This window comes from Benincasa hispida, chromosome 3 (assembly GCF_027475165.1).
Source record: "Benincasa hispida cultivar pf3 chromosome 3, pf3_genome.v1.1, whole genome shotgun sequence".
NCBI classification, from domain to species: domain Eukaryota; kingdom Viridiplantae; phylum Streptophyta; class Magnoliopsida; order Cucurbitales; family Cucurbitaceae; genus Benincasa; species Benincasa hispida.
In genome coordinates, this window is record NC_143480.1 from 45,003,444 (window position 1) to 45,020,105 (window position 16,662).

At 35.1% G+C, this 16,662-nt stretch overlaps 1 protein-coding gene across 6 annotated transcripts; it reads left to right on the forward strand.

Moving 5' to 3' along the window:
• Positions 1–1,744: 1,744 nt before the first annotated feature.
• LOC120074516 (E3 ubiquitin-protein ligase RKP) lies at positions 1,745–15,553 on the forward strand. 6 transcript variants are annotated; one of them, XM_090311666.1, is made up of 12 exons: positions 1,757–1,958; positions 2,098–2,237; positions 2,428–4,093; positions 5,768–6,583; positions 8,550–8,710; positions 9,978–10,116; positions 10,551–10,634; positions 11,703–11,984; positions 12,083–12,214; positions 12,485–12,684; positions 13,567–13,771; positions 14,113–15,553. In XM_090311666.1, the coding sequence occupies exons 3-12, from the start codon at positions 2,597–2,599 to the stop codon at positions 14,407–14,409; spliced, it is 3,813 nt and encodes a 1,270-aa protein (XP_090167792.1). In that variant the 5' UTR covers positions 1,757–1,958; positions 2,098–2,237; positions 2,428–2,596; the 3' UTR covers positions 14,410–15,553. The 6 variants fall into 6 exon arrangements, with proteins under 6 accessions (XP_038883598.1, XP_090167794.1, XP_090167792.1 ...); XM_090311669.1 differs by lacking the exon at positions 2,098–2,237 and having other exon boundaries at positions 1,782–1,958; positions 5,768–5,900; positions 5,982–6,583; XM_090311667.1 differs by having other exon boundaries at positions 1,804–1,958; positions 2,415–4,093.
• The last annotated feature ends 1,109 nt before the right edge of the window (positions 15,554–16,662 follow it).

Sequence of the window (16,662 nt, forward strand, 5' to 3'; positions counted from 1 at the left end):
GGTGGGCCCCTTTTACAAGATACCTATCACGAATTGATGTTTAGCCTTCGGACAAAGCCACCAACTATAAATGATACTCTCAATGCAATAATCAAAGTATTGACAATAAACTCTGTCAAAAAATAACCTTTATTTGGATCGACTATTTTTCACGTGAGTGATTCTTATAATTGTCACATATTCATTACTACATGCATACTCACAATCTGGCTAATTATCTTCCTTTGGGCTAATAATTATCCGCATAAATTCATGAATATGCACACCTTATATTTCATAATAAACTAATCTAGATAACAAAGGTTACTTTAGTAACATATTATTTTGATCAATTCAATCCAAAATATAAGACACAATAATAAATTAATTTTACTGTACAAAAAACAATAGAAGAAGAACATCAAGTAGTATTTACCAAAGTTCACCCAACGATGCATATAATACAATTAAAGTAACATAAACATGTGAATATCCCAAAAAAATTATCAATCATATTCAAGTTGACACCACAACATGATCAATTAAACTTGAATCCACAATATGATCAATTAAAATTGAATCCACAATATAATTAATCAAATTTTAACTTAAATCCACATAAATCATAATGATCAATTAAACTAAAAATCACGATGTGATTAATAAAATTAAATTTAATCTATGATAATGATCAATCTAATTAGAACTTAGATCAATCTAACTAAAATTTAGATACACACAATTATCAATTAAAATTGAGATTCACATTCACATAATCATCAATTTAATAAAAAAAACTAGAATTTTAAAATCACAAAAGTATTAATTAAAAACGAGATTCAAAGTCAATAATTTAAACCAATTAAATAGGTAATTATCAACCAATTCCTAATTAAATAGGAATTACCAACGGTTTTGATTTATTCCAATAGAAGTTGATATTGAATTAAAATTAATTAATTTTGGATAAGTATAAGTTAACCCATAATCAATCATGCCAAATTTATCAAGTATATAGATTCCATTGAGAGATTAATAATCACTCTCAAGTGACTATTGGTTTCCTCAACCAATACGTCGAATGTCCTTAGTGGGATCTCTCTAGACGGGATTCAAGAAAAACCGATTGCTTATTGACATCTAATTTCTAGATGGTATCTTTATATACTAGTTTAATTAGGGTTCTCACTAAACCCTAATTAACTAGGAATTTAGGGTTTTAATTACATCACATAACATGGTCTAATCTAATAAAATAATCACAAATTATTAATTCACATATACAACACATATTTTAATTAAACGTATTATTATTTAAATACATCTAATAATGTTAATTAAATATATTATTATTTAAATACGTCTAATCGGTAAAATAAACTTTTGATTTAATGCAATGCAAGAAGTCTTCCGTTAGTAATTAGCTTAAATTAGAAAAAGTTTACTCAGATTAATAGAATTCCCAAACTCATGGTACCAAACACATTGCCTTGCTTTTCCTAATAAAATAACAAAAATAAGGAAGCTCATTGTTTCCATTCCACCAATGTAGTCGAGCCACGTATACAATTGTTCCTCTTCGGATTTAGGCAGCGACGAATGAACGGCAAACGAAGGTTCGATTTAAGCGACGTTAACGGAGGCACAGCCTAACGGCGCCCGTGACCGTGAGTAAATTCGCGCGTGATTTTGATGTACCCGCCACGTCATCATGGGCAAAATTTGACACGTGTCATCATTTCCAAATTAGGGTTTCCGGGTCGGCGTTCTCTGGTTCGAGGCAGCTGCTTCGTTTGTGTGGTTCCTTCTCCTTCCTGACATTTTGGCACAAGATTTTTGCAAAATCTCTCTCTCCCTTTCTCTGGGTCTCTCTCGGTCCAATCAAATTTCCACTTCAACTACTTTCCCCCTTTTGCCATGTCTACGCTGCCGCCTCCACTGTTGCACCATACTACTAAATAACTGAGATCTCATAACCTGTAAGTTTTCATCTCCTTGCGTGTTTTGATTTTGTTTGTTAGAGATGTAATATAACTTGCTCGTGTTTCGTTTTTCTTGAAATTTGTGTCCTATCGGTGTGTTCTTTTTGGGCAATTTCATCGTGGTGGCAACCAGCAGAGCGATAAATTCTGCCACATCATGCTTCAAGTCACGGAGAAACGGGCACTTTAAAAGCTTCTAGAGTAGTCTTTTCGAGTTTGCGGTTGTTGCGTTCTTAGTTCTAGTTATTTTGATGTCGTTCTAATTGTGGATTAATGGTGAGATTTTATGCTGAATTGCATTTTGCGTTCCCGTTTTGGGATATTTGTGTGTAAACTGTAGCTTCGTAAGTGGTAATTTTCAGTGATCGTTAGTTTAATTTGTTATTTGTCTTTATAGTGTGTTCTACCCTTGATGATTGGTGTTGAAGTTGTAATTTTTAAAAATTAATTTAGTTGAATACTTCAGGATCACGGGGATGCTTGTCTTTCAGAATTTTGAGTTGGTTGGAATGGGCTAATATATTTGGAGGCCTACTAGGCTGCTCAGGAACGGAACCGTACCTGGATTTGTGATTTGTTCATCATCATTTCTCGTGTCTGACTGGAGTTGGAATAAATAGCTTATCTTCGAGCATATGGCAGAAGACAGTCCAAGGATTGGTGGGCTTTCTTCTGGACTGGCTGTTATTTTAAATGATAATGATAACAAAGGGAGTTCATCGAAAGGTCGTTGTTTTTCTTATTGTGATGAATTCAATCATCAATCCGTGGAGCGGACACTTGAATATGTATTTTGTCTCCCCAACAAGTCCATTGATCCTGTGACTTGTCCAGTTGATACGGCATTTATTCGCTCCATCATAAAGAATAGGTTCTCGGAACTTGCTCATCCAATTGCACCCCATGGTGCGGGAGATGGTATATGTATTGTTGATAATGGTCTGGGATCTAATGTAGTCAGTATTGAGAAAGTCAGTATCTGTGGTGATATTAGGATAGTTAAGCCGCCATTACATGTGGAAAGTTTTTCAATGTTCAGCAGTGCTAGGGCTAATGCTTGTGTCTGGAGTGGAAAATGGATGTACGAAGTTATTTTAGAAACTTCAGGGATACAACAGCTTGGATGGGCAACTCTTGCTTGCCCTTTCACTGACCATGAGGGTGTTGGTGATGCAGATGATTCCTATGCTTTTGATGGGAGAAGAGTTCGCAAATGGAATAAGGAAGCCGAGAGGTATGGTCAGTCTTGGGTCGTTGGTGATGTCATTGGATGTTGTATTGATTTAGATAGAAATGAAATCTTGTTCTATAGGAATGGCATCTCACTTGGGGTGGCATTTTCTGGTATTCGCAAAATGGGTCCTGGTATTGGATATTATCCAGCAATATCTCTATCTCAAGGTGAGAGATGTGAAATAAATTTTGGTGCTCACCCCTTTAAATACCCTATTGATGGCTACTTTCCCCTTCAAGCACCCCCATCAATAAACAGTTTTGCTTCCCATATGTTGAAATGCTTATTGAGGATTTTGGAAGAGAAACGTATAGAATGCCTTGAGATTAACTCCGTTGAGAAATTGAGGAGACTGAAAAGGTTTGTTTCAGTTGAAGAACTATTTCATCCTGTTTCTGTTGGGATTTGTGATGAATTCTTCTCTGCACTTGAAGCTGATGCAAATAGTATTGAGTATATTGGATGGGGACCTTTTTTGTCATTCATGATGGAAGTATTTGGACCACAGCCGCCACACAATTTCTCAAGCTTAGATAGAATTATTGATGTCCTCCTAAGATGTCAAGGCTCTATACCATTATTTGAGCATTTAATAAATGCCCTTTCATGTTGCTGTAAAACATCACCACTAGTTTTAACTGAGTGTCCATACTCTGGATCCTATTCCTATCTTGCATTGGCTTGCCACATCTTCAGACGAGAAGAATTAATGGTGCTTTGGTGGAAGTCAGTTGATTTTGAATCACTCTTTGAAGGTTTTTTATCACGGAAGAATCCAAATAAGCAGGATCTTGAGTATATGATGCCCTCGGTTTGGTGGCCTGGTTCACGTGAGGATGTGTCGTATGAAAGTAGCATGGATTTAACTACTACGGCTCTATCTGAAGCACTCAATGAGGTACTTCTTCAATTCCTCTTTTAAAATCCCTTCTTTTGTAGCAAGAATATGTATGTTAGTATTCATTGGCCTCCATTGTGTTGATGTCTCCTATGTAATCGATATTGCTTTTCAAGTGGAAGAGAAGTCAACTAGAATATGCTTCTTGTGCTCATACTCGAGTACCAAAACTTTGAATTACTACTAAGAAATGATGGATATCCTTTCTGAGATCCGAACTACTTGGTAATTGAATTATAGCCAAACTCATTGATAGAAGGGTGTGGTTATCTGTTCCCTTTCCCTTTGGCTCTCTCTTTTGTGTTAAAGATTGCCATCTCAGTAATTCATCCACCTTTCCTGGCTCCCATTTGCTTCAAGCATTGCAGTATACGTTGTTGGATCTGCTTGTTTTTGAGTAAATTAGGAAGCTATTTGTGCTGTTCACTATTAGAGTGTTTTCTTGGAAAGTGTATCATCCCACCCCTTTCTCTTCTTCATAATCATGTGTCCATGCCACATAGAACTGTTATGAAAATATTGTTAGTTTGCAGTACTGCTCCTTTTCTTTTTCTCAACCTTATTGCCTATTAATTTTTGTGACGCAAAGAGGTACATAATTTTGCAGGCTCTACAGGGCCTAAAATTAATTGTTTTTTTTTTCTTTCTTTATTCTTCTCTCTGCTTTGTAAGTTAAGTCTAATAGCTGATATGTGGAAATTTTCTCTTGCTATGCTAAAAATAAATGAGGGTCCTTTTATTAAAATAAAATCAAACTCTTCAACCTTGTCTTGTTTCTTTTCCTTTCCCTACTAAAGCCTAAAAATTGCCAAGTTAGCATTTTAATTCATTCTCTGATCCTTTGTATATAGAGGTAAATTGTTGTAGTCCATGCTTAGTAGTTTGGTCCAAGTTGAATGTGACTTTTTACATGATTGGAATCACATAATCATTTTCTCTTTAACTGGGCACGTGCCCGCATGCTCTGATGTGTGGGACAGAACAAAAATCAAGTAGGCCACACGGGATCTCCAGGCTCATGTCCTGTGGTAGTCAAATGGCACATGTTGGCCAAACTTAAGGTGCTGATGTGGGTGGCAATGGCTAATTGCTATCTCAAAATAACTCGAACATAGATCTTTCTGAGGAAGGAAACATCTTGGGAGGATATCCATTTAACTTAAATTTCAATTTTGAATGGAATTTCCCATGTGGATGACAGAGAAGAAGTTGGAGGCAAGGATTTTAAGAAATATATAGAATTGATTTTAAGGAATATATTGAGTTGAATTCATGGTTTCTTATTTTGTTGCTCTATTATACTGTTATATTTGTTGCTTCGTTGCTTTATTATACTTTTATGGGTGTTGCTGATGTTGATGGAGATCAACTTAAGTTGGGGATTATGCCAGGGTGAACCTATCTCATTCATCAGACTTGCAGCATATTAGTCTAAACACGTTATTCATTTTCTTTCAAATTAATTTCTATCATCTGTCACTGTTAGTTATCATCGAAATGGATGTGTTTGGTTTATCACTTCGTGTGGTCAATATAACCTGCCTCCCTCATTACTCACTGCAGAATCCTTCTTTTGATGGCCTATCTTGACTCTTGAGTAATAAGATATAACTGAGTCATATGCTAGTTTTGGAGATTTATTTAGTCTATTTGCAAATTCTTTTTCGTTTGCAGATTGAGGAGAAGCACAGAGATCTTTGCCGCTTAGTCATTCAGTTCATACCACCCACAACATCCCCCCAGTTGCCAGGTTCAGTATTTAGAGCATTTTTGCAGAACCTATTACTGAAGAACAGAGGAGCTGATCGTAATGCATCCCCTTCTAGAGTTTTAAGCAATTCTATTGTTGTTTCTCTATATGCTGTAATACTTCATTTTTTGTCCGAAGGATTTGGAATGGGCAGTGTTTGTGACTGGTTGAGAAGTAGTGAAAGTGATGGTCCTGATACTGGTTTTTTTCATAGAGGTGGGCAGCGCAGTTTCCCTGTATATTTGTTCTTTAAAGATGAGTCCCATCGAACTGTCACAGCTAGGCTTGGAGGTTCATACAATCATATATCAAAATTACATCCTCGTGATCAAGAAGTTGAAGTAATTCATTGGGAGGAAGGTTGCATGGATGACCATGAGACTAGAGTAACTCATTCCACCAGGCAAAAGCCATGTTGCTGTTCAAGTTATGATGCTGAATGCATGAGGAGTTCAAAGGATCCTATTAAATATGCTATCAGAAATTCTCGTGGAATTCCTATGCACGATAGATCTGCTCATGTAGCTAGTGAATGTAGTGCTGGAAATTTGAATGATGAAATAACTGATAAACCGAGTTCAAGCGAACAATCAGATGCACAGTTTGGATATTGCCCACTGCAGCACGTGAGGATTGTACCAAGAGAGACTAATACATCTTCAGCTACATTAAGAGAAGAAGAACTTTTAGACTTCTTACTTCTCTTTTATCACATGGGACTTGCACCAGATTTTAAGCAGGTATTAGACTGATGGATAATTTTCCTTTATGAAATTGTTTTGGTTGATCTCTCCTCCTTTTTTCCCCCTCTTATAACTTTGTGATTAGATAAGTGATGTATATTTTCCTCTCTAACTTTTGGGTTAGCTAAGCTGTTTGCCTCTCTCTTGTCTTTAAATACTTGACAAAAGGATGTAATTCTCCTCCTTGTTTACGATTTCAAGATTGCTCCCTTTTCCCTTAGTCTTTACTATTCCCTTCCCACGTTATCTCAGAAAGACCATAATGATTCCCCAAAATACACTCCATTCCCCCTTACAATATAATGCCTCTTGGAACTAAGATGCACCTGTTTACTTTATAATTTCATAATATTATAATTTATGTTAACCATACATCCTGATCCAATTCCTCCTGCACCTAGTTAGTCCATCCTTACAAAAGTACTCTATTTCGAGTTCCATATCTTGAGAATTCTTCTGTTTCTGTCTCCAAACCATTCACAAAAATGCCCTTGCTGCACAGTTCCAGAAGACTCTACCCTTCTATTTGAAAGAGTCCCTCCAAAAGGTTCCTAAAGGAAGCTTTCTACCTGATCAGGGAGGCAAAGCATCAACCTAAATGCATTCTGCACAAAATCCCTAGCCTTTCTAGCAAAAGAGCAGTGGAGAAATGGGTGATCAAGAATCTCTTCAGCTTTCCTGCATAAGCAACAAACTCGGGAGAAGATAGACCAATGAGGAAATTTCCTAGAGTTTTGTAGAAACATCTGAACTTCTTGAAATACTTGTGTAGGAGGATGTTGGAGAGTATTCGGTAGTCGTTTTGACCACCTTAGTTGCTTACATTCCAACCTAATGTGAAAGGATGTCGATCTTTTTATTTCATCCAAACCCCCATCCAAAGAAGTACAAAAGGAAGTACTCACTGTGTGTCAAAATCCATTCAAATTGGAAATGTTTGCATTTCAATTGTAGGATTTATTCTCTCAAGTTTTGAGTGTTGCAAGGGACTATGAAGAAAAACCTAAGGAGAGTTAAGAAGTTATAAATTCAAACAATATTGATCTGAATATTATGCATCTAGATCAGAGTGGTTGCTTAAAGTTTTATAGTTGTCTTACTGGTAGGAAGTTGTGTTATAAGGACTTCATAAATGACCCTGGTTTTCTGGATATCGCCTTGGGGGAAGGGTGGCGTTTGTAGTATAGAGCCTACTGAATTCATTCTCCTTGATCCCACTTTCTATCTATATGTCTATCTACTAATTTGGAGGCCTCTCTCCCTGTATAACTTATAGTTAGTAGCTTTGCATAAATTTGAAGCAGTAGCGATCTTTGTAAGGTTATGTTACTATTATTGTTAGAAATATTTTTTCCTAAACGTAGAAACAACTTTTCACTGATAGATGAAAAGAACATATATACAAAATGTTCGAACAAACAACCTCCAAAAGGAGAAATTAGAAAGGGAAAGAAAAAAAAAAAGAGGAGCCAAGTAAAAATGAACCAAAACAGCAGTCTCAAAAATCGACTAACAAACCAAAAGAACCTACAGAGGAACAAAACAACTCCTCCCAAACGGCCAGAAGCCTAAAATGGAATATTAGTTTATTTGTCTAATTTTTGGGGACGTTTTGTCCATGGGTCCCCTTTTGAAGCCAAGCCCGTGTTTGGGCAGTTGGCATAGAACTCATAGGATCAAGAAACCAAACGCATAGGTTTGGAAGAGAGGTTTTTGAATGAATGTCATTGGTTGCTATGGTCACTGTCCTATTGCGTTTTCAATTATACCATTTCTAATTCCCAATATTGATGACCTACTTTGTGTGTCTTTTAACTGATAAATTTCCTTGGACGCATGTGCGCATGCTCACATATGCATATCATAAGAGCCGTTTAATTTTCATGTGTAAACAAACTGGCCTTTAAGTTCTATTTTTAAAAATGTTCCAAAATTAACCGATGACATTGTTTTTTGTTTACAGGCATCACATTACATGTCACATCAATCTCAATTAATAGCTCTACTTGAAGAAACTGATAAACAGATAAGAGAACGAGCTTGTAGGGAGCAAATAAAGCGCCTAAAAGAAGCTCGTAGCACTTACAGAGATGAAGTGATCGATTGTGTAAGAAATTGTGCATGGTAAGATCATCTTGATGGATCTCAAAGTGATACTGGGGATATTGGAATTTTATTTTATTTTTCATTATTATTCTTTTTTAACAGAAATGAGATTTTCATCGAATTAACGAAATTAGACTAGTGCTCGAAGTACAAAGAGGAAACAAAGCATAAAACTCGAACTTGGAAATATTGGAAACTTTATACTATCTGTTTTGTAATTTCTTCCTTCCTTTTGAACCCTGTCCCATCTCTCTTTTAAGCAAGAGCAAGTGTCTAGGTACCAGCAATGCTAACTTAGAGGAGCTTCACTCCTCCTTATCTATTGATTCTGATTGGGTACTTCTGCAACTTGTGGTATTGTTTATATAAGTTGATTAAGGTTGCCAGTAAAAGAGATATTCTTATTCTCCCCTTCTTAAATGAAATGTTATCCTTATATTGACATTCTTTTACTTTGAAAAAATTGAAACTAAATCCTAAATAGATAAATATGATTTCCAGTTTGAAACTTAATCTCAAGGATTATACTAAACACAATCCATCTCTATAATAATAGAACAATCTTCAAAAGAGGTAAAACCAATTTGGAATCTGGTTCCTTTAAGATAATGCCAGAAGTTGTACGGCAGTTAAGTTATGTTCACAGTCAAACTTTCACCTACATATTATGCATGTTCCTTCCCAGGCTCAAATAACCCATGAATCAGTTGGTCATTTTTCTTTCTCGTGATTTTGATCTTATTTTAAGGTACAAGGTTCTTTATCATTTCAATTTTTGTTGGGCCTTTCCAAGAGAATTACATTTATTTTGTGGAGATACTATTTTAAGAGATGCAAGCCGGGGGGATTTTTTTCCTTCCATTTTTTTTGGGAATTTGCTGTTTTCACTTTTTGTTAGACTATTGAAGACAAAGTAGAGAATTGGGATGTGATTGGAACACGATCGTATATCTTTCTGTTGATCTGAAAATGTGAAGAATGAAGACTGTATTATGTTTACCTCATACTCTAGATCGATGTTTAGAGTTTGTAATTTTTCTTTGCCTCAACCCTGGAAGGTTTGTCTCAAAATTTTCCTAGAGTATAACTCGTTTTCTATCAGTGTTTCATACAAACATATGTCTGTATAATGAAAAGGGAGAGAAGGTAGCTTGCTTCATAGTTATATTTTATGTCGGCCTGTGATTATTGAGCTTCATCTTCCCCCAGTTTGTCTTCTGTAACATTTGTTGGTTTCTCTTACTCATGTTCTAAACACCTTACTGCTGTCTGTTCTTCAATATAGGAATCGCATTTCTTTGTTTTCCCCGTGGAAGCAAAGAGGAATGTATGCAATGTGCATGTGGACTGTTCAGTTGCTTCTTGTTCTTAGCAAAATGGATTCGATGTTTATATATGTCCCTGAGTTTTATGTGGAAGCACTGGTAAATCACTTAGTCCATTATGTTTTGAAATAACCTGGAATATACCTGTTCCTACCTTCAGTATATCTAATGTCCCAGTATGCTATTTTAAAATTTTTTCTTCTGTTAAGATTTATGTTGTAAGTTTTCTATAATATACGCATTTTAGCAAGTTGGTTTACCTTGGGGTTTTATGTGTTTTTCTTGATTCCAAGATGCTTCCTAATGTGTCTGAGGGTGGTTTTATTTTTCAAGTTACTTTAAATAGCCAAAACATTTTAATCTTAGTGATATTTCACTATAGATTTAAATGATTTTAGAAGACTTCAATATGTTTCTGAAAACCACGTGATAGATGAGTTTTTCTAGAGCTGCTAGGAGAAATAAAGTACTTATGAAGTGTTCTTAGACTAGCTCTTACCACTTTTTTTGTTTGTTGTTCTGCCTCTTTACAGGTTGACTGCTTTCACGTGTTACGTAAGGGAGATCCTCCATTTGTGCCTTCTACTATATTTCTCAAGCAAGGGCTTGCTTCATTCGTATGTATTCATTTTCCCATTTTCATATTGATTCTTACATCCCAACCTTCAAGTGCATACAGCTTAAAAAACAAAATGTTACCTCTGTACCGTATAATCTTTCCTAGACGAATTGAGTTATTGGTTTTCCTTTCCATTAAATGTTAACTAGTTCTTTCTCTAATTTGATAAGATGTCCGATGCCCCTGTAATTCAATTTATTAAATTTTGTACTGAATAACAGGCAGGTATAAAAAGAAATGTTAGGATTGATATTTTTAACACTATCGTAATTCTATTTTTCTTCGGAATAAATGTTGTAAGTTAGGCATATCTGGCTAGACTAAGCTTATTAATTTGTTCCCATTGTATTCTGTGAAGCACTGGTAAGCAGAACTTTGTGCTTTGCTGCTGTCCTGGCTTCCTTCGGGACCTAATGTTTCCTGGGTTTTAAGTTGGTAGCGATTTTTTTTTTTATTATTTATCTATTTATTTAACTTTATTATTGTTGTTTTATACAGTCTCCTTTCAGTTTTGTTTATTAAAGTTCAAACTTGAAGTTGAAAGGATTTCAAAATAACATTGAAGATTACATGAAAAGTATTCATCTTTTTTGGCAACAAAATGGATATTATGTCTCTTGTGATCATCATCATTATTCGTTTGACATGTTCCATTTTTTACCGTCCCTTCCCCAGCTTTCCGGAAATTTACTTCCAAGTGTCCATGTCTGCTGGTCATTAATTTTCTACCATTTTCTCTGTCCATTATTGCTTAAATTAAGTCGACTAAGATGCAACAAGAATGGAAGGAAAACATTTTGCATGTAGTCTATTTAGATTCTATGATGTGCAAGGTCTTGTCACTCGGATGCTTCTGACAAATCTGATATTGTCACTGATGATTTTATTGGCTTCCAAATTCCAACTTATAATCTGTCACTACTAAATGTTTGATTAATTTCTTTTCCAAATCAATATATACAGTTTCCTATTGATCAGGAGACTTTTGTAGTTAATTATGTTTTTTTTCCTGATATAACTGAACAACAGTCCATAATAAATTACTTTACGGTTTCCTCTTAATCAGGTGACATTTGTAGTCACTCACTTCAATGATCCAAGGATATCAAGTGCCGATTTAAAAGATCTGCTTCTTCAGTCCATATCAGTTCTTGTTCAGTACAAAGAATATTTGGTCACTTTTGAGAGTAACGAGGCAGCTACACAGAAGTTGCCGAAGTCATTGCTAACAGCATTTGATAACAGATCCTGGATTCCCGTGACGAACATTCTTCTGCGACTATGCAAAGGTTCTGGCTTTGGTTCTTCAAAACATGGAGAATCGTCATCATCATCTATCATATTTCAGGTAAAATGATCTTTCTTTTCCTTTTTCCTATAAGTCCTATTTTTAGTTTTTTCTCTCACCCTCAGTTTGTTCCTACATCCTGCCCTCCTGCTCTGAAGACACTACTACGAGAGGCATGTGTCATGGATGAAGGCCTGTTCTCATCTTTTCTTAATCGTTTGTTCAATACTCTTAGCTGGACTATGACTGAATTCTCAGTTTCAATTCGAGAAATGCAAGAAAAATACCAGGTATAAAATCTTGTCTTTCAACATTGCAATAACCCTATTTCCTTTTTCTGCCAAGAAACGTATGTGTTAAAAAAATTCACATCCCATATATACGTTGCTTGGAATGGAAAGCTGATTCATGTGCAAGAGGACTTATTGTTACCTCTTTTCATTATTTAATCACATAGATGACTATGCCTTTGAAGTAGATTGACCTTTTGTTTATTAATTATTTAGGGCATCGTATTGTGTATTATCATCCTTGTAATTGTCATATTAACTCTATTGCAGGTAATAGATTCTCAACAAAGAAAATGCAGTGTCATATTTGATCTTTCATGCAATTTGGCAAGAGTTTTGGAATTCTTTACACGGGAAATCCCTCAAGCATTCCTGTTGGGATCTGATACGAACCTCAGAAGGTTGACTGAGTTAGTACTTTTTGTGCTGAACCATGTGACTTCAGCAGCAGATGCTGAATTCTTCGACTTGTAAGTTTTGGATTAGTTGGAGCAAATTTAGTTTTTCTGTACATTGTTGAAAATTGAGGAATATTTCAATGATTGCCTAACAAGAATTAGGGGTGATGCAAATAACCGAAAACCGAGAAAACCAAACCAAACCAATCCAATGGATTGGTTCGGATTTTTAGCAAAACATTGGATAGGTTGGTTTGAATTTGGAGAAACCAGGAATTTTTGGATTGGTTTTGGTTTTTGTTTGACAAATCCAATCAAAAACCAAATTGAACTGAGAGATAAATATACCTAAATAAACCCGAAATTCCTCATATTTCTTTTCTTTAAGTTTAGACTCTTCATTTCTGATATATATATATATAAGGTATTTGACTTGAGAGAGAAAGACTACATGAAAGGAAAAAAAAAATAAGAATTCAAAGATAATGGCATATATAAATTTTGGAATTGAAATGAAATCTTCATGCCTATTATGTCAAGAGAGGTATGAAAGAAAAAGGCAAACAAATCATTTAGATTGTTTGAATTATGATTTGTTGCCAATTGTGTGAGAATTTTGCCGAGACCTTTGACTAATATGGTAACTTGGAATGATTGCTATGGAAAATTTGAATGATCTGGGGAAGTAACTTTGGTCAAGGAATAGAAAAATGGACGAAAGCATAACTTTTTTTAAAAAAGAAAAAAAAAAAAACCAAAAACTAAACCGCATACGACCGAACCAACGGTTTTACTCTTTATTGGATATCGGTTTGGTTCCTATTTTAGTTAAACTAATAGGTTCGGTTTGGTTCTCGAATTAGCTTAAAATCGAAGAAAACCGAACCAGTATCACCCCTAACTAGAATTGAAGTCTTTAGGGGCATGCATATAAACTTCCAATATTATTTGCAGGTCACTGAGACGTAATGGGCAATCTTTAGAGAAAGTAAACAGAGGCATGATATTGGCTCCTCTTGTGGGCATCATCTTGAATCTGTGGGATGCTAGTGCAGAGCTGAAGTACAAAGAATACAATGACGTTGTTGGTATTTTTGCTAGCATGGAATGTCTAAATACTGTAAACTGTGGATTTCGGCTTCTGTTGGATTACAACTGGGTTAGCGCCCCCTCTCTCTTTCTATATATGTATGTATATATGTATCTACATGTTTAAGAGCAATGCTTGGATTCATCTTGGGCTGCATTCATCTTTTTGCAGTCTACTCTAATCATAGTAGAAAAACTCAAAAAATATAAATAAAAAAGAAAGGAAAAAGAAAAAAGAGTGTCATATGACATCTGTAGTTGAACAACTGGGTGGGCTGGATGCACCCAAGTATTTTCTATGTTTAATCCTTCTTTACTGGTGTGTTTTTGTGTTTTGTGCAGTCTTCTTGAATGAGAGAACTTTTTTTTTACTAAATAAACTTCTCAACTCTCATCAGTGATTTTTTGCAGGCTGGTTCCTTTAGAGGGGATGGTTATGTTACACAACTTGAACGGCTGGAGAACTTTTTAAGTCTCCTTCTTTATCGGATGGAGTCTTTAGCTCTTGATAACTCCGCATTTAGTGACCAAACAGATGCTAGTGATAGCATATGCTGCATCTGTTATGCAAGTGAAGCTGATGCATGTTTTAAACCCTGCTCTCACCGGTCGTGCTATGGTTGTATTTCCAGGCATCTTTTGAATTGTCAGAGATGTTTCTTTTGCAATGCAGCAGTGGAGGATGTTATCAGGGCTGGTACTAATTAGACATTTTAGCAAGTATTTATGTTCCACACTATTGAAAAAAGAAAATAAGACAGCACCAATTTTGGTGGTGCAGACCTAGCAACCAATGAACTCGTCTTAATAGGCGCAATCATTGTGCTGATACAACTGAGGTCCTATCAGAGGAGGCAATTATTTAATTAAATTATTATTACTTTTTGGTCTTTTTTTTTTTTTGGTGGTGGGGGGTGGGGGTGGTTATGGAGGATAATCAAATTTAAACATGGTTCAGTAGCAATATAGCTGTATAGGTGTACAAATATGGTTATAGGTTAAAGCATATTCTGGTTAGCCTAGAACATGGTTAGGGAATTTTGTAGTAAGTTTGAGGGGCAATATTCTGTATATATGAGATGTAAATACCAAGGAAAATACTTGTTGACTCCCCTTTTTCTCTCTATCACTTTCTCTGACTTAGTGAATCATTATATATATATTTTTTTATAACTATAGCATGAATATCCGTAGAAGCCCATTGCTCAAATGGAGCTTCCCTCTTGGTGTTTCTCAAAGGGTTTTGAGTATGGCCTACCACATTCCTCTAGTAATCAATAAAGGATTTTAAATGAGAGGAGGAAAAAGAAGGCGGCCAGCAGCCACCATCACATCGTGCCCGTCTTCTGGTTCGAGAGCTAAAAAGATAAAGGTATGGAGCTAGAAATGGCACTTTTAACAAACTATATCTACAAAAAGGAAGGTGTGGCTGTGGCAACAGATTGCTCCATCAGCCAGGTCCTCTTCCACTGCTTGCACGGATTGGTTTGTGGTTCTGATGAGGATGGCGGTGCTCGTGTTCTTCCTTCTGGTAAAGTAAATGTTATCAACTCCAAGGTAGAGATGGAATTTGTGAAGTCATAATGTCAAAGAGAGATCCAATTCTGGACATAGATCTGTGGAAGAAAGGAAGTCTTGTGAGAAACTGGGCAAGTGTGCCTCTCGGATACATACGAGTACAAGTGAGTTTTCTTTCAGATCTCAGTGTAAATATGTTTCGATAATAAAAAAGCTATCTTCCTTGCACCATTATAGTGAGTGCAAAATAATTCCTTCATTTGGAATCCGGTTGTCTCCCCCTTATAAATATGGAACTCATGTTTTAATGATTGTTCAAGTTAATTTAGAGATATATATGCTCTCTGATTATTTAGCTTCAGTCTGCATTTCGGAGTAACCAGTGGCCATTTGATGATAACTTCAGAGACAATATTGATTTTCATTCATAATGTAAAATGATTGCAGCTCCCTCTTGGTAAATATACTTTTTACCCAGCACTTAATGGACTATGAATTATAATCAACTGTGTAATATGTGTAATGTATAGTTTTAAGTTTAGGAATAAGAATTCAAGGATGGGCTCTATATTGTTTATTAGCATACGGTTTACCAAAAAATGAGGACGGTTTTCGAGGTCTTGGTTTTGTACTCCTGGATATCAAGACGTTAATTTCTTCGGAAGTTATGTATCGATGTATTTATAGATCTCTTCGATGATTTTTTTTTTTAAAAATAAAAAATAAAAAATAATAGTATGTTAATAGATGACATGTAAGTAGATAAGTCATGCCTTAGTTTGATCTTAATCTTGTGCAATGTATGTTTGTTGATTTTATGTGTGTTCTCGAAGATAAGCGTTGTTTTCAAATAAAGCAAAATATGTCAACTTATTTACGAATATAGTAAAATTTCATTATTTATCGGTGATAGATCATGATTGACATTTATCAATATTAGTGATAGATGTCTATCACGATCTAGATAATGACATTTTATTATATTTGAAAATATTTTTAGTAGTTTTATCATTTAAAATAATAATTCATCTTTTTAAATCTAATGCATTATTTAGAATTATTTTACATATACAAAGTTAGATACTTATAAGTTGTAAGTATGTTGTTTTTATTTTTGCTAAATATGTTTTAATTCCTAGTTTGGAGGTTTTCTCAATTTAGGTCATATTATTTTATAGGTTCTTCAGTTCCCCATGGCTGGTCTATATTAAAAATAAAAATGGCTATGCATATACTATATAGTGAATTAACAGAAATTTATCTTCCGTGAAAGATCTAAAATATTGGTAGAAGTTTTGAGTTCCTTTTCGTAGATGATCGTTATAATTTTCTCTCTCTCTATTTTACTATGTTAGGTGATTCTTGTTTTTACTTGAACAATTGCAAGCTAAAAGATTAAACCATCGACCTTTGAGATGATAATCGGATGATATTTTATTTATT